Genomic DNA, 18,583 nt, shown 5'->3' on the forward strand with positions numbered 1-18,583 from the left:
CTCTGGACCCCTCTGTCTAGCCTGCACAACAGCCAACTGATATTTTTAAAATGCAACAATGATCATATGTGTTCCAATGCTCAAAACCCTTTGGTGGCTTTCCATTGTTCTTGGATTTAAGAATAAAATCCTGACCATAACCTATGAGGTCCTGTAAGACTTACTTTCTTCCTTCTTATTTGCTTTCCAGCCACCTTGACGTTTCTTCATGGCTAGAGAACAGTATACCTAGCACAGGGCTTTTGCAAATGCCATTCACTCAACTATAAATGCCTCTTCTCCTTCATTGCCTTATGAATTTTGTCCTATTCAACCACTTTATTATTTCTCTTTTGAGATCTCAGCACATGTCTCCCTTCCTTAGGAACCTTCCTTCACCCAGTTGATACACATTTGTGACAGCTTCCAAGAGAACCATCTTCCTTCCTTCCCAAGCAAGTCTCTCAAAATGTAATTATAGGTTTATGTAGGATTATCTGATGATTATTTGTATCTCCCATTTATTTGTGACCTCCAAGATTGTTCAGTATTTAAATTGTGTGGTTTTGGGAGTATATGCATATGTTTAAATTCTTTAAGTGTATACTTTAAATGCATGCAGTTTTTGTACATCAGTTATAAGTTTAGAAAATTACTTATATGCTGTGAGTCCATAAAGTGTCCATTTGGGCCAATAAGGGAGTGGCTACATTTTGAAGGCTTTTTCACAATGTCCATTAGCATTTTTTAAAATGCCCTTTGATCTTGCAATTCAATTTTTGAAAACCTTTTATAAAAACATTAAATAAAAATATATATAAATATTAGTGCATGTGCTTATACATATAAGCTTGTTTATTGCAGAATCCTTTGAAAAGCTGAAAAAATAGAAATGATATGAAAGTCTATCAATAGGGAAATAATGAGATATTGAATAGCTTTTTAAAGATTTCTATCTGTTTACCTAAACTAAATGCCATGAGAAATTATTCAGTGACAGTCAAGCTGCAGAGTAAAGCACTCACCCAAACCCCACTCTACATGTGAATATGTTTGGATATGTTTGAACAGGCAGGGACAACAGCATCAATATTGGTTGCTGATATGGCTGGTTTGGGAATAATGGGATTAGTGTGGGAGATTGTTAACTTTTAGAAGTATATACACATTTCCATATTCCCCTCATTTTTCCCTCTCACATGGTAACATATGCCACTTTAATAATTTTTGGATCTAAATTTTGAAGAAAACATTTTGTCAATTAGTACACATTAAAAAGTAATTCCTCTCACCTAGGTAATGGGTTGATAGATACAGCAAACCACCATGGCACACGTTTATCTATGTAACAAACCTGCATGTCCTGCACATGTATCCCAGAACATAAAATTAGTTTTCTTAAAAAGAAAGTAATTCCTCTCACTCTCAAAATAGATACAAAAGGAAATCAGTCACACAGACTTTTGTTCCAGTTTGGCTCCAGCGTTACTCAACTGGGTGATCTTGTCAGATTCTCAATTGCATCATTTCAAAAGGGAATAATCATATCTAAATTTTGTACTAAGTATGAGGATTCAATGAGGTAACATTTATGCAGGACCAAGCATGGAAGGTATCCTAATGAAATCTGTTTCTTAAGAAAGGTAGGTAAGTTTGAAGGATTATAAGGCTATCCTTGAATGTCAAGCATTGCCATAGTCTGAGTTTTGGTTTAAGCTTTCTTCTGTGGTTGAAATGCCCTTCCTTCTCCTTCTCCATGTCTTCAAATCCTTTATCATTCATCAAGTCATGGATCAAATATTATTACATCAGAGAAATCTTTCCGGATTTCCGAGGGAGCATGAATGGTTCTTTGTGCTGGTTCCCATGTTCCCATGTCCATGCCTCTGTTATGCTGCACCGTGTTGAGTATGTTTAGTTGGTTATGCACGCATATCTTCTGCATCAAGACTGTGAGCCACTTGAAAGCAAAAATCATGAGATATTCAACTGTGTACCCTTACTATCTTGCCCTTGGGTAGAAGCTTTATCATTTAAATTTCTTCACTTTTTGCAAAATACAAGAAACATTTACAGAACAGCTGCTCTCTGCTAGACACTGTTCTAATTGCTCATGATTGCACCAGAAACATTGAACAAAAAAGGCCAAATTCTTGCCTCATGGAGATTACATTTTAATGAAGGTAGGCAGAAAAAGGAATGAAATAAATAAAGTTTTAACATTGTGTTAAAAGACATATATTTAAAAATATATATCCATAGGAGGAAAAATTAAGCAGCCAAAGAATATAGACGTATTAGGGCAGAAGATGCAGTTTTAAATAAAATGATCAATGAAGGCTTCACTGAGAAGGTGATATTTAGTACAAGACCCTAAGAAATGAAGGAGCAAGCCATGTGGCCACCTCGTGAAAGAGCAATTTAGGCACAGGGAAGAGGAAATTTAAGGCCCCATAAAAAGAACATACTTGGACTATTTAAAGACTGACAAGGATCCCAATATGGCTAGAGTGAAAAGAGAAAGCTAATGAGTAGGAGAAAGGAAGGGAAGTGAATAACTCAGGTAGGATCTTTGCCACCATTGTAAAGAAATTTTTAAATGAAGTGTTTGTTTCAAATGAGATGGGAAATGGCAGAAGGAATTAATCTGAATTGAATTTTATTTAAATAGAATTACTCTATCTACTCAGCATTTCTGTAAAAAGCCAAGCATAAATTCCCTCAAGTACTTGAGTCATGATAGAAAGTTTGGGATTTGGGACAGAATAGTGATGATGTAGATTGTGTCCTCAGCATGTCACAGAGGAATTCTCTGCTGGGAGTTAGACACACCTGGTTGGAGCTCCCATGTAGCCTCTACCAATTTTGGTATCTTAGGCATGATACCAATCAGCCTCCTGAGCCTCAGTTTCTTCACCTGTCATATGCAGAAAACAATACCTCCCTAATTCACTTCAATCACATTGCAGTTATGAGATTACAAGGAGATGATACTGGGAAAGAGTCCCAAAAGAAAAATTCTATGCAGATGAAAGAGATTCTTGATCTTTAAGAACAGGTGTACCTGTTGGCTGAAGACATGGGTCTTATTGGAGGGTAGGGGAAGAAGGCAATGAAGGGGAGGAAGAGGAAACACACATTGTAAAGCAGTTGGGAAATCTTCAAAATCTCTATAGATCGTTGGAGATCTTTGTCAGCGACCCGTTAGGAATTTACCAAATCCTGTATTGATATGGCACTTTCCCAACCCTCAACATGAAAAAGTGATTTCAAAATGTACAATAGACAGGTGAAGAGAAAGGCAGGAAAGTTCTGGTAGAGTGTGTTTCTCACATATAAGTAGTGTATTAATTAATATAGTTGTAGTAAATATGTTATCTAGGCACAAATCAGTGAGTCAATATTGGAAAAGAGATTTTGCAGCCACATTTGATGGGGGAGAAGCAGTTTGTGTGCCAGATACTGAATATAATAGACATTCTAGGTAATTTAGTTAAGTGGGATGTGATATTTGAAATTGACACAATCCCTAGAAAATGCAGAGTGTGAGTTGTCTGAATTTATTGTAGAAAGTAACATGCATTTTTCAACATTTAGTAGGAATTTACTCTTGGTTTATCTACCTGTATTATTAAAATTCTTTGTGCTGCATGCACACCTCTTCTGGCTAAGTAAAAACAGGAAGACAGACAAACAAACAAAAGATTTATTAAACATACATTTGAGTTACTTTCAGAGTTTATGTGTTTGGGAAGGACAAAACCCAAGATAGCTTTTGAGAACTCAGTAGAAGCACATAGAAATTTTATTCTAGATTAGAGCACTGCTTTAACTGGCATCTTGCTCTACAATAAGATTTCAGTCTTGTCTTACTGTCCACATTAAACAATTCTGGGAGATTACTGTATTTCTAGCTCTGCTATGTCACATTTTACTTCCGGTAAGTGGGCAAGAACCATAGCCATGGCTGCAGAGGATCCACCTCTGTGTAATAAGGTGGTGGCACGAAAGGGCTGCAACTAAATATTTCAATGACTCTTCCATCCCTGACACTGCTATTCTATGAGAAAAATAGTGACTCTGTGGGAAGGCAATGATTTCATTAATTTTAAAAAGGTCAGTTTTTAAGTTTACTAGCATAGGAGAGTGGGCTCAGATAGTTTTAAAATACTTTCTAAAAAAGATGTGTAAAACTTTTAACTCTGAAATTGCATACATTTTTAGGAGTTGAGAGCTTGTTTTGAGGTCAGGTTTTAATCCTCTTTCTGTCACTTATTGGCTCTGTGAATTCGAACTTGCTACATTATCTGGGCTTTAGTCCTCTTATTTTGAACCATTCTTTGGTTATCCTGTTGAATATATAAATATATAAGTATTCACCAAGAGATATATATTTGCATCATTAAAACTTTAAACATGGCCAGAAAAAATTACTAATAGCAACACAAATCTTCTCCATCAACTATGTGATCCCAAAGCACCATATTTATTCTAACTTTCTAAAAGCAAAAATGCAGTCAGGGTGTTCAAAATGAGTTCTGTTTAGTTGAAGCCAGAGCCTGAATCCTGAGAACTCACTGGGAGTTGCTTTGAGGGCTCTGTCCTGGAGGACTTGTGAAGCCAAACTGGAAAAGCAGGATTTGGCTGCTCTTGGATTGTCCAGGAGCCACATGGGTGTGTCCTTTGAAACACAAGCCAAAGAGAGGAGAACAATTACCAAGTAGAGCGGGTTTAAGACGTTAAATAAACCAAATAACTTTTAACCTTTCCCTTAAAATTTTTATGCTTCTGCACTTTAAAATAGAAGAGGTTTCATAATAAAATCAACTATAATACATACTTGAGGAAATGAGCAACAACAACAAAAGGAAAAATACAAAGTATATAAAGAAAGAATCAGAAACAAGAATGAAGGGAGACTGTACATTGAATAAACTCCTAAGGATAAGTTGAGTCACCAGTTTCACTGAGTTTCTGGATAGATAGGTGATGAAAAAGAAAAAAACAAAGTCACATAAATCTTTTTTTTTTTTTTTTTTTTTTGAGACAGAGTCTCTCTCTGTCGCCCAGGCTGGAGTGCAGTGGCTGTGATCATGGCTCACTGCAGCTTCTGCCTCCCAGGTTCAAGCGATTCTTCTGCCTCAGCCTCCCGAGTAGCTGGGACTACAGGCACCCGCTACCACACCTGGCTAATTTTTTGTATTTTTAGTAGAGACAGGGTTTCACAGTTTTAGCCAGAATGGTCTCGATCTCCTGACCTCATGATTTGCCTGCCTCAGCCTCCCGAAGCGCTGGGATTACGAGCCACAGTTTCGCTCTTGTTGCCCTGGCTGGAGTGCAGTGGCTTGATCTTGGTTTACCACAACCTCTGCCTCCCGGGTTCAAGCGATTCTCCTGCCTCAGCCTCATGAGTAGCTGGGATTACTGGCATGTGCCACCATGCCTGGCTAATTTTGTATTTTTAGTAGAGACAGTGTTTCTCCATGTTGGTCAGGCTGGTTTCCACCTCCCGACCTCAGGTGATCTGCCCGCTCGGCCTCCCAAAGCGCTGGGATTTGGTAGGCACCTGTAATGGCATGAGGCACTATGCCCAGCCGTCACATAAATCTTATAAGCAGAAAAGAGGAATCTGACTTTAGGGAAGGCATTTTTTTTTTTTTTTTTTTTGCCTGATTTCTAAAAGAAAAATTTTCCATAAGACTTCATGAAAACGTAATCAAGTGACATTGTGGCCATGGGCAATTTTGCTTATCGGGTGCACTGGAATTTCCTGTCTGACTTACTTATTCCTAGATCCCTCCCTAGGAAGTTCTGACTGAGCAAGTCTAAGCATAAAAGTCTAGTGTGTCCTATAGTAGATTTTGCCTTAATCCAAAACACTTGTATAAAAATTAAGAATTCATAAAGTGACTTTCTATCCATTACCTCTTTTGATAATTTTAGTAATCTAGTGAGGTTCGTCCAAATTTGTTTTTAAGCAGGAAAGAAAATTTATACTTAAAATATCAAATGATTTAAGACACAAAAAAAGATGACTTGAATTCATATGGTTTTAAACAATGCAGGACAAATGGAGTTAAAATTTTAATTTTATTGAAAATATTAAGGCCAGTAAAAATCATGCCAATGTTGTTCAGTAGAGGCTGAGAGGTTCTCAGATGAACCAGGTATTCAGTTATTGGATATTTTTCCAAATACTGTACCTCTCTCTACTCATCATATCAGGTTGTGTGTAGAATCTCTTCTCTCAGAGTTCACCTTATTTGTAGAGCATTCATAATGCTTATCCCTTCCTCCAGATATTCCTTCTTATCTTTTCCAAGGCATTCCCAAGGCCCCTTTACACATAACTTTATCATTTCCTTCCACAGTTATGAGATACACAGAGCTATGTGATTGCTGAGTCCATAAACTTCTCAACAGCCAGCTAGTTATTCATTTTAGTAGCATTGGCTGATTGATATAGTAGGCATGGATTAAAGAAGCATTAAAGAAATGTGTAAAAAAAAAAAAAAGAGGGATCGGCCGGGAATGGTGGCTCACACCTGTAATTCCAGCATTTTGGGAGGCTAAAGGGGGGTGAATCACTGTCAGGAGTTCAAGACCATCATGGCCAACATGGTGAAACCTCATTTCTACTAAAAGAAAATACAAAAATTAGCCGGGTGTGGTGATGCGCACCTGTAGTCCCAGCTACTCGGGAGGCTGAGTCAGGAGAATCACTTGAACCCAGGAGGCAGAGGTTGCAGTGAGCCGAGATGGCACCACTGCACTCCAATCTGGCTGACAGAGTGAGACTCTGTCTCAAAAAAAAAAAAAAAAAATCAATGTTAATAAGAGAAACATAAGATCTATCTATCCAACTACCTATCTTAATTTAGGAAATTCTGGCTGCATGCCATGTCTCATGCCTATAATCGGAACAGTTTAGGAGGCTGAGGTGGGCAGATCACTTAGATCACTTGAGGCCAGGAGTTCAACACCAGCCTGGGCAGCATGGTGAAACCCTGTCTCTACTAAGAATACAAAAATTAGTCTCTCCCTTAGTTGCTTCCTTCTCCCTAGTTTAATGTTTTTTATATTACAACCCTAGATTGAGCCATTCCTCCCTGCTCATCAGGGCATCTTAGGTTGGTTCATGCATCAATTCCAAGTTTTTCATGTGCAGTTAAAAAATTTAAGGCATTAAGATTCCCTATGTTTTAAAAATTCATAAGGAGAAAAGTGGGGCTCAGGCAGGTAAAGTGGCCTGACCACGGTTACATAACCATTAAGTGGCTGATTTAGAAGTTGAATTTACATCTTGTCTATGTCTTCTGTTCTTTCTGCTCCTCCATGTGGCCTTGCCTATTAGACTACATCATAGACCAGACCTGTAGGATGTACTCCAAGGATTTGGGGTGTGGGTACCAAAAATTATAGGTGTGTACCAGAAGCCGGAATGAAGGCAAAGTATTAGGACACCTGCAAGAAGAGGCAGGCTGTTCTCTGAGAAGATGGGAATGAAGACATACAAACATAAGTGACTGAGTTTAAAAGCTTAATTGGCCTTAGGGTAAGAGTCAGGAGTGTCCGGGTTGGGCATGTTTTGATTTCAATGCCCAAGCCTGATTCTCATCCTTAGAAGCACATGGGAAAGGGTGGGCTAAGTTCCAGGGGAATATGATAGTAGCTTTCTGAACTTACATTAATCACACCCAGGTTATGAAATGGAGCGAATGGGGAAAAGGAGCATTTCCAGACCAGATCACAAACAGAAGTTGGGAAAGGCCATGCTTCCTGAATATGCAGATAAAGTAACTCAACTAAGCAAAGGGATGGTGTTGTATTTCTATGAACATCTTGAGGTATGACTTAGATTACTTAGCTTAATCATCATTCTCCACTGCCTTCTCCTATACTATTCTGCTCTGTTTTCAGTAGCACTATGGCTTAGAGATACAGCACAGGCCTTGGAATCAGGCTGCTTAAATTCAGATTCTGTCTTCATCCTTTATCAATATAGCCACATTAGCAAACCTCCCTGAGCCTTCATTTCCTTATTTATAAAATTTAAGAATAATAATATCTATTTTGCATAGTGATTATGAATTAAATACTACAAGCAGTTAGTCATTAATCACTTAGCTTAATGTCTAAAACAGAGTAAGAACACAGTTCATACCAGCTACTAATATTACTACTTTTCCAGATCTAACACTTTTGTTTTCGTATTTCAATATGCATTTTCAGGAGAGACCCGAGTAGGGAAAAAGCAAGTATTTCTGAGCACTCAAACTATATTGTTTGCCCATATATCTAACTGCGTGAGATAGAAAGTTTGTTATCCTTTCTCTTTGAATTAGGTTCAGCAAATTTCACTCTTCTTATGAGTAACTAACTGCATGATTACGTGGGTCCTTAGATTGCTAGTGCGTGCTCGCCCCTCATTTCACAGGCTGAACTTGTACAAAGCAAGTTCCTAGCAGATTTGTGACAGGAACCAGGTCTCCAAACTTGCCATCCTTATTCACTTCATCTCGCAGCTCTACCTCCTCTCTTAAGAAAATTTTATTATTAGAAACTTGTACATGATAAAAATACATTCATTTACAATTAATTTTAAAAAACTACAGAAAGAATTTTTTAAAAATGTACTTTTTCTGCTTGTAGGTAGACATGGGTAACCAAAATTATTAAATAAAACTGGACAGACTCTTTTTCCTTTGTCCAATACACTGTTATTTCAGTTGTAAATTTTAAGTGAAAAATCACCTGAGGATGTCACTTTGATGAATGTTTTCCTTCATTATCATCAAATTCCATAAATCCTCTTGAGAAAAAAAGAGAAAATAAGAATTACAATTGAGACTGAACAGGAGTGTTAGAATGATCACTAAAGTGCTGTATAATGTTTGAGCCACACTGTTCTTCTCTAGATTTTTCTATGTCAGAAAGAAATAAGACCTAAAATTTCTACATAGTTCATAGTGGGCAAGTAATTTATGCATAATTATCTTTTTGCACCTGCCAACAAACCCATTAGTTAGGTATCTATTCACACATAAACTCCATAAAGTCGTATATTTTGGTATATTTTTCCAGTAATATATCCCCAGCACTTAGAACAGTGCATGGCAAATAGTAGAAATTAATAAATATTTGTTGAATGCATCTTTATTATCTCTTTTTATGTGTGAGAAAACCTTTGAAGCTTAAAGATTAAACAACCTGTCCAAAGCACATGGCTGGTAAGTTGCAAAAAAAAATTTAAAAATTTGGCTCTCCAGAGTCATTACTAAATGCTAGAAACATTATGCCCTATGGCTTAAGGACTGGGTACCAGGGTATCTGCTGAGATCGTAAAAGATAACTAAAATATGGTTTGTGAATTGCAGTCTAGTGGAGAAAACAGACAACTCAGATACAAGTAATTTAATACAATGTGGGGATAAAAGTTGTTATGAAGATTTCTGCAAAGGATTATGAAATCCCTGAATATGAAAAACTGAAATTTCTGATGTTAAGTGTCTATGACTTTTTTACAGAGTTTGTTTTTGAATTGGGCTTTAGAAAATGATTAGACTTGCCAAGTGAACAGAGTAGGGTTTTGGCTTTGGGGCTAGGCATTTTCAGCAGATGGAAAAATCACATGCACAGATATTGGGGGTTTATACAAACATGACCTGCTTTAAAATGAAACTCATTAGTCATTGGGGCTTCAGGTTGCAGAGGTGAGAAATGTGACTGAAAGATACACTGGCATCAGAGAAGGACATTTGACATCAGCCTAATGCATTTGCTTGAATTTTGGAGGCAATGGAAATTCATGAAAAACTTTCAAGCATGGCAGTGATATGACCAAATTTAAATTTTTTTGATATGAAGTTCTGGTAGTAGGTAGAAGATGAATTGATGAGACAGAAGGTGGAACTTATTAGAAATCCAATAAAAAGAGAGACAGAGAAAAGTAGAACTTATTAGAAATCCAACAAAAGGAACTTGGGAAAGAGATGATAAAGGACTCAACTTGACCAACTAGTCAGTGGAGCTGAGGAAGAGAAATGTATATAGGGTGCATATACATATACCTGAGGAAGGTATATAGGGTAGAATATTCAGCAATTCGATGAAGGTGGTGATGAGCAGGAAGGATTTGAAAAGATCCTTAGATTTCTGGATTCTGGGTGGATGATGACGTGACTTAATGTGATATGGAGGAAGGTTTTGAGTGAGATGATGGGCTTGGGTTTAGACCAGTGGAATTTGAAATAGTGGTAGAAAAACGATGGAATTTTGTAGCAAGCAATCAGTTATTCCATCTGGAGCTCAGGAAAAAATTGCAACAGAAATGTGAATTTGAAACTCATTAGATTATAGGCAGTGTTCCCAATGTGTAAACTGCAATGTGAAGAACCAAGCACGTTTGGAATTCTGAGGAACAATGACATTTGGAGGGCAGGTGCATGAAGAAAAGTCAAATAAAAAGAATGAGAAAGAATGGCTAGTGGTAGAGAGAGAACCAGGAAAATACATCATGGAACCCAGAGGGGAAAATATTCCCTGGAATTAAGGGCTCTCAAAGGGTGAGAGGAGTTAAGAATATGTATATTTTTCAGAAAAATGATGAGCAAAATGCAGTCTAGGTAGCTCCAAGCTGATTCAAAAGCAAATGGAGAGAACAATCCAGTCTATTCATTGTCCCAAAAGCATGTCTCTAGCATTTACTATGCATCTGACACACCACTTAGGCATCAGACATATTGGAGTAAATAAAGTAAAATTCCCACCTTTATGAATCATTGTTATTCCTCTCATTCTCTCTTCCAAATCAAATCTTGTTCAGTCATTCAAGGCCCAAATTACATCTTGCTTTTGCCATAGACACTTCCCTAAGCACACTGGACCCATTGAGAACTCCTTTTGCTGGAAACTGCCTGTGATCTTTGGCTGACATTTATCTTGCTAGGCATTTTTAGTTATTGCATTGTGCATTGGCTTAAATAATTTTACCATAAACACTGCAAATTATTTGAGGAGAAGGGATTAAGAGCCTAGACTTTTCCTTCACAATCCGTGTCCCTGCTTTGTACATGTTAAATGCTTAGCAAGACTTTCTGATGTCTCCTCCTATCCTCCACCCCCTATTTTGCTTATGGTCTTCCCTTGAACAGGGAGTTATGGGTGTGTCTTAGGTCCTGGCTCTACCACCCGCAGATTTATCTCTTGAGCAGATATTGCTGTGTCTTTGAGGAAAGATCCTTCAGGATTTCTCAGTCAAATTGAGATAGATGGGCTTTAGGTCTGATCTGCAAGATATCTTTCCTTAAATAATTAATTCAAGTGCCTGACACTATATGCCAGGTACTGTGCTCTTGCAACCAGTCAGGTGATCTGGTCTCTACTTTCACTTAGCTACTTGATTAAAAATAAATAAGTCATTTTGGATGGTAACAAATATTATGACACTGTAACAAGGTAAAGTGATAGAGAATAACAGGCAGTGGGAATGGAAGAAGACAGTATTAACAAGAATGGTCATAGAATAGTTTCTGAGGAAGTGACTTTTAGATTAGCTGCAAGATCAAGAACTAGTCATGAGAAAAGGAGAGTATTTTAGGAAGGAGGGAGAGCAAGGGAAGACAGCCTGAGATGGTAATAATTTCTAGCAACAGAAAGAAGGCCATTTATTCAGAATGTAATGAGGGAAAGGGAAACCAGTAGATGAAGGGCCATTTCTGAGCCTAGAGCGGACAGCAATTCTTTAGCATATCGGAGAATCGACTCTTAAGGGTAACACAGAGAAAAATGTCCTATTTTATACTTGGAAAATTCCGTAGGGAAGGAATGAAAATAACTATTAGTGTTCTAACTCCTTGCCTTGCTGTGTGAATGTAACAATACTAATTCAACTGGAGTCTAATCTTTAATTTGAATGTAATGTGTGGTGCTCCTATTGTTGGCCTATGACTTTCCTTCTTGTTTACATTAAGTCTTGGAAAAATAACAGTTGCAAAAGCAACCACAATAGGAAATGTAACAATTAAAAAAAACACCTGTGAGTTTTAAGAATTTGTGGAGAAGGATTGCCTGTAGAACACTGCCCAATCAGATGACAATCTATCCCTTTAAGCAGATCAGAGATTACAAAACCCCTGATTACTCCTACATGGAAGTGGTTCTTAATCTGCTATTGGTTAAAGACCCCTTTGAAAATCTAATAGAAGTCATGAACACTTTCCCCGGGAAAATGCAAAAATCAATCAATCAATCAATCAATCACACTGACACAAAATATTAATAAAAATGTAAAGGCTTTGTGGATCTTTAAGGCCCATCCATGCAACCCAGAACATCTGATCAAGGCATGGCTTTTGAAAATTTCTGTATATTAGAATTACCTGAAAAGCTTGTTGAAAACCATATCCATGGCCTTGTCCCCAGAAAGATGCAAAATGGGATGCAGAAATCTGCATTTTTAAAAATAAATTCCCCCAAGGGATTCTGTATCAGGTGGGTATACCACACCTAGTCAAACTCTGCTTAAGGACCTATATGGGAGAAAATTAGAGAGCAGAGGCTTAGAGCAGTGGAAATTGAAAGCACCTGGAAATTCGGAAGAGTGAATTTCATCTTGGAGAACTGAAATTTGGGAGATTAATATGGGGAGAATAAAGCATACAGTGAAGTAGTAGTGTCAAATCAGAACTATGTAGGCAAAAATAATATGTATTGGGAATTATACACAGGCTTGGAAGCAGGCTAAGAACATTGGGAAGACTCTGGGATTGGTGATCTGCCCGAAGGCAGTCTCTCATGATGAAAACCAACACTCATGTTGAGAGGTTCTCTAGATTGTCTTTAAAGAGAGGTTATCTACTGTCTCTGCTAACCTTCTTGAGCTACTCAAGCTAGAAAATATAGGCAGGACTCCTCACACCCATCACTAACGAACGTATCACTACCTCTTACCTTCATCACATAATCACAGTGCTTACAAGGGGCGGACCATCTATTATTTTAACTTCACAGTTAAAATATGAGCAAATAGAGGCCTTCAGAGTGGGAGGGCCTTGTTCAAGACCGCCTAGTAAAATAGCAACTGAGTTAGGATCAGAACTTGGCTTTTTGTTCCTTAGTCTAGTGTTCTTCCTCCTCCCTATTTGCTCCTGAGATTAAAAAAAAAAAAAAATCCTGTATGGAACCACTTGATGGGATTGTGCTTTCCCCCAAAAAGCTCAGGGCAATTGATTCAGATGCAAAATATATTTTAAGTAGGGCAACATTTTTCAATGAAAAATAACACATTTACTTATGCCACAAATTTTGTTTCTCATATATTTTAATGCCATGTGGTCATTGTGTGGTCATTATCAACAGAGAACTGGACAAAAAGCAACGTTTTTCTCAGTGCTTACGTGCTCCTGGACATGGAGCGGAGTATGAACTCGACTGCATTCTCAATGATCTCTGTGCCCAGGAGGCTTAGGAATTTGGGGAAGTCTGGCTTTGGGTCTTTGCCCGAATCATCTGGCTTGTCATCTGGCTTGTCTGGTTTGTCGTCTGAAAAACAGAACAGAATCTCAGAGGTGATTCTCAGCAACAAAGAAGGAATCATTCTTTCTGTGTGGGGAACGCTTGGGATTCTTTCTGACCCACTCACAAATTTCATAGCCTTATATGGTTATATTCATCGAACATTTAATGCCTGTCTGGATAAAATCTTCACATGCATTATCTCATTTATTTGTAAAACAAACAAATAGACCGACTGATATTGATACTTAGGTAGACACTGGCACCGCCTGGTGAGTGAGAAAACCGAAGTTCCCAGAGGCTAAGTACTTATCCCAGAGTTAAGCAGCCAGTAAGTGCCAGTGCCAGGACTGACATACAGAATGTGTTTTTCCATATGATCTCCATGTCCATGGTAATAATAACGTTAAAGATAAATTATTAACTGGGTGAGGTGGCTCATGCCTGTAATCCCAGCACTTTGGGAGGGTGAGATGGGAGAATTGCTTGAGGCCAGGAGTTTGAGACCAGCCTGGGTAACATAGTGAGACTTCCATCTCTACAAAAAGTAAAAAGTAGCCAGGTGTGATGGTGCACACCTGTAATCCCAGCTACTTGGGAGGCTGAGGCAGGAGGATCTCTTGAGCCCAGAAGATAGGGGCTGTAGTGAGCCATGATCATTCCACTGCACTCCAAGCCTGGGTGACAAAGTGAGACCCTGTCTCTAAGAAATAAAATAAATAAATAAAAATGAAATATCAATGGGTAACATTTGTTGAATACATGCCTATGACGATCTACATGGATTGTCTTATTTTATCCTCATAGCAATTCTACAAGGTAGGAACAATTATCCCAATTTAAAGGTAAAGTAATATAATTTGAGAGATATTTAGAAACTGGTTGAATGTCACACAGTAAGTGGCAGAAATACAATTCAAACCCATGTCAGTTTGGCGTTAAAATTTGGATTCTAAAGTACTCTATGATGAGCTGCACAGTCTTTGATGGAAAAGTTATGCAATTTGCACTTCTTTTAGAAGATTCAAAATAGTATAACAATAATGATGACAAAGAAATTCTCTCCCTTGCATATCACATAGTAGTTTCATAAATAGTGATTTTACAAATGTTGTGTAATTTTATCCTCTGAGCCATCTTAGAGAGTATGCACTTTTTAGCTCACTGAACTGAAAAGTGAAAAGATTAAGAGGCTTACAGAAGACCTCATAGACAGTAAGAAAAATGCTGGGACGATAACTGCAGGCCTCTTACACTAGATTCTTAAGGGCCCATTGGAATGAGGGCCAAGGATCCAGAGTGAGGTTGATTATATTCAAGGTCCCTTGGGGGCTTTTTGACTTTGCTTGATTGTCTTTATTCCCAGGAGATGAGAAGAGATGGAAGAGTGACAGTAGCTACATGTGGTCGCCCCTCTAAGCCCTGGTCACAGGATAAAGTGGGACTTTTATTTTTTAATTGTATTGTATCCTAACAATTGTAATGTTACCAGACTGGGTAAATAAAAATACAGGATGCCTAGTTAAATTTAAATTTCAGATAAACAACAAATGCTTTTCTGGTACTATAAGAAAGATCCATGCAATAATTAGGACACCCTGATGCTGAAAGATTATTCATTGTTTATCAGAAATCCAAATCTAACTGTGTTTCTTGTATTTTATCTGGTAACCTCAGCACAAGTTTTAACTCAAGAAGTCCCAACTTCTAGACAGTGTACCCCTGACTTTGGATAAAGGAGATGTAACTACCTTTTGTGTGGAGGCTGCCAAATTATGTCAGAAACTTTACATCTATATTATATCCTAAAATGGAAACTATTAGTAAAAAAGATTGGCAGGCAATTCTATGAGCATTTATTGTTTATTATGACAAAACTAAAGATTTGATAGAAGCACCAGTTTGGGACATATAACCAAAATCAATATACTAATCATCACCTATTCATATATCCAATTATTGGTTCCTTCATTCAAAAAGTATTTTTGAGCCTACTTTTTTAATGTTTTATTTTTGAAACAGGGCTTCACTCTCTCGTCCAGGCTGGAGGGCTGTGAAGTGATTACAGCTCACTGCAGGCTCAACGTCCTGGGCTCAAGATGTCCTCCCACCTCAGCCTCCTGAGTAGCAGGGACGACAGGCGTATGCCACCACAGCTGGCTAATTCTTGTATTTTGTGTAGAGATGGGGTTTCGCCATGTTGCCCAGGCTGGTCTCGAACTCCTGGGCTTGAGTGATCTGCCCACGTCGGCCTCCTGAAGTGCCGGGGTCACAGGTGTGAGCCATCGTGCCTGGCCTGAGCCTACTGTTATGTGCATAGTTATGCTAAGAGTCAAGGTAAAAAAAAAAAAGACAACTATAGATATGACCTTCACATAAAGTGCTGGGCAACCCAGGTGCTCAGAAGGATTGGTTTGTTTTTATTGTGGGAAGGAGGCGGAAGCGGAACTCATGTGTAAGGTGCCTATCATGCAGGTACTGCATCAGTGCTTTCAGCACATGCCTTAATCGTCATTCAGCTCAGCAGTGGTATCACAGTTACAGCAGAGAAGACAGATGCTCAGGAAAATTAAATGACTCACCTGAAATCACTCATCTAGAAAGTGGCTGACCCAGGGTTTGAACCTAATTTTTTTTTAACTCCACAAAGCACATTATTCACATTGTATAATACAACCTCCAAACAATTGTTCTGTAAAGACATTTGCCAAGTGCAAAGCAGTAATTTCTTGCATGAAAGATGAGATTTTTTTCTCCTGTGTTTCTATCTGGCTACTTGCAAAATAAATTCTATTGACTTGTTATTTTAATATGACACTAAAACCTGGCTTTTCAAGATGCAAGAAGCCTGGGATTGGAGTGGGTGGAAATCAAAATCTTGGCCTTAGCTTGTGAACCCCATATATATTGAGAGGTATTAAAGTGTGATGGATTGCATGCTCTGGAGTTTTATAGATCTGTCTGATTCCTGCCTTTAACAAAAAATTAGCCATGTAAACTTGCACACAGTGCTTAACTTTGCATCTCTCAGTTTCCTCATATGTTGTCAGGATTGAAAGATATTTTATATATTATATATATATACACACACACATACATATATCTATATTATATATACATACATATATCATATATATACCACTTATCATAGTACCAATCCCAAGATAAACTTACCTTATATAAATAAATAATAAATGAAAGAATGAATAAATAAATGTTATCTGTTTTATTGTTACTATTAATAATAATAGCAGCAAAATGATTTATAATTCACTTTCTCCTCTAGTGCTTTAAAAGATAATATAAATTTTAAAAATGCTATTAAAATATTAAACGATTGATATCCTAGAAACAATCTTCAAAGTCAATAGTTTAATATTTTCTTTTTTCAAGTATTATATGGGATAGCCTTTATTTACAGTAACTACCTTGTTGAGTTTCTTAGTGAATGTGAATATAATGTTCTTAATAAACAGTATTGCTGATATTTGTAGAGTTTTAATAGTTCACAAAGTAATTATAAAAGCATATTCATTTGACCTGGTGAAGTTGATACTTATCCCGTTTTACAGATAAAGAAACTGAGGTTCAAAGCAGTGAACGATTTAACCAGTTTCAGAGTTTATAAGAGACAGGGTGGTGACTGCCCTTGGTATCAAATCTCTCCTTTCACTTCACTGTAGTGATTTCTTTAGGAGTAGAATGGACTGAATAATATCCGTGGCCATGTCTAGAGTAATTCTGTTGTAATGTCTGTCTGTGTGTTCTTCAGCCAAGTTACATTCAAAGGATTCTGTCACTAAATGTTTGCACTCCCTCTGTTTTCTGGTCTATCATTCTGAATGGAGCTCACAGACTTTTGCAGACAAACAATAAATTAATGAGAAGGCAGCATACAGCATGAGCTTCTATGTGCTTGGAAAAGGTGGGAAAGAAATAGTTGCTCGATAATAGTAGAAAGAATCTGGGAACCTAGGTTTCACTCCCAGATGCCACTTTCACCTGTATGTATGTTCAAGTAACTTGCCCTCTGCAACCTGTTTATTAACCTGCAAAAAGGAAAATGATAAAACTGTACATGTTTACATCATTGGATTACTATGAGAACCAAATGAGATTATACATGACAACAATAGCAGGTAGTATTTATTGCATGCTTACTATCAATCAGGTACCCTTCCAATTTGTTTCATTCCTTTTATTTAATTTTCATGATAACTTTACGAGAAAGTTAAATGTCCCCATTTATATGTGAGGCCTAGAGAGATTGAATAGCATTCCTAAAGTCACATTTCTGGTTAGTGGTAGAGCCAGGTCTAGGAGTTTTATTCCAGAGTACATATTCTTCACCAATTAACATTATTAGGTATAATTATCAAAAAATAAATGCCAGTCAGCTCCCATGGAATTTATACTAGAATAGTGTCATTATATCATAAGAGCACATAAAAAATTTCAAACTTCATACATCCACTGAAAATAGAGGCTAGGTTTTTATTAAAATTCTACTTTCTTTGTGTTAGAAGATACACCTCTTGTCTCCCAGGCCAGTGCTCTTTCTGGAGTGCCCAAAGACCCCTTCTTTCTTTTATGTTCTGAATCAGTGCCATCAGCTTTCTCTAGTCACTGCTAACTACTGAACAATTCATGGGCTGTGATCAGAAGCACTTACCTGCATAGCAGGTCAGGATTAAGACAAGCAGTCCCAGGACAACTGTTAGGCGAAGTACTGAGACAGCCATTCTGGTAGCACGGGGTATTCGTGCAGATAAATTGTTCAGATACATGTGAAACAATGCTCCATTTATAGGGCATAGATAGGTGACATCATCTGCTTTGGAATTTAGATTGTTGCACAAGATGTCTGCACAGCTTGCTTTTGGATCTGTACTAATGAGACATACCCTATCATTCAAACCAAACATTTTACATATAGGGAAAGAAAAACCCTCTTGATTTTTAAAATTTGTATCTATAAAGGGTTCTGGAGTGAATCTCTTGAGGCTAGTTTCAAGGCCAGCATTGATAATTAAAGGGATATCAGGTAGAATTGCTCGTCAGTGCCAAGCAGCAGGCAACAAATCAGATT

At 37.6% G+C, this 18,583-nt stretch overlaps 1 protein-coding gene across 2 annotated transcripts; it reads right to left on the reverse strand.

The window, feature by feature from the left end:
- Nucleotides 1–4,499: 4,499 nt before the first annotated feature.
- Nucleotides 4,500–18,328, reverse strand: C5H5orf46 (chromosome 5 C5orf46 homolog). 2 transcript variants are annotated; one of them, XR_001717982.4, is made up of 5 exons: nt 18,167–18,326; nt 13,377–13,521; nt 12,360–12,509; nt 8,734–8,791; nt 4,500–4,660 (listed from the first exon to the last, which is right to left on the reverse strand). XR_001717982.4 is itself a non-coding variant. In XM_001143464.4 (4 exons), the coding sequence occupies exons 1-3, from the start codon at nt 18,279–18,281 to the stop codon at nt 8,743–8,745; spliced, it is 309 nt and encodes a 102-aa protein (XP_001143464.2). In that variant the 5' UTR covers nt 18,282–18,328; the 3' UTR covers nt 4,500–4,660; nt 8,734–8,742. The 2 variants fall into 2 exon arrangements, 1 of the variants encoding a protein (XP_001143464.2); XM_001143464.4 differs by lacking the exon at nt 12,360–12,509 and having other exon boundaries at nt 18,167–18,328.
- Nucleotides 18,329–18,583: the final 255 nt, after the last annotated feature.

This window comes from Pan troglodytes, chromosome 4, assembly GCF_028858775.2.
Source record: "Pan troglodytes isolate AG18354 chromosome 4, NHGRI_mPanTro3-v2.0_pri, whole genome shotgun sequence".
NCBI classification, from domain to species: Eukaryota; Metazoa; Chordata; class Mammalia; order Primates; family Hominidae; genus Pan; species Pan troglodytes.

Coding starts and splice junctions, on each gene's coding strand:
- C5H5orf46 (XM_001143464.4), bottom strand. CDS start 18,281: ATGTATCTGAACAATTTATCTGCACGAATACCCCGTGCTACCAGAATG. Junction 13,522..18,166: donor AATCCTGACCTGCTATGCAG/GTAAGTGCTTCT, acceptor TCTGTTTTTCAG/ACGACAAACCAGACAAGCCA. Junction 8,792..13,376: donor CGCTCCATGTCCAGGAGCAC/GTAAGCACTGAG, acceptor TTTTTTCTCAAG/AGGATTTATGGAATTTGATG.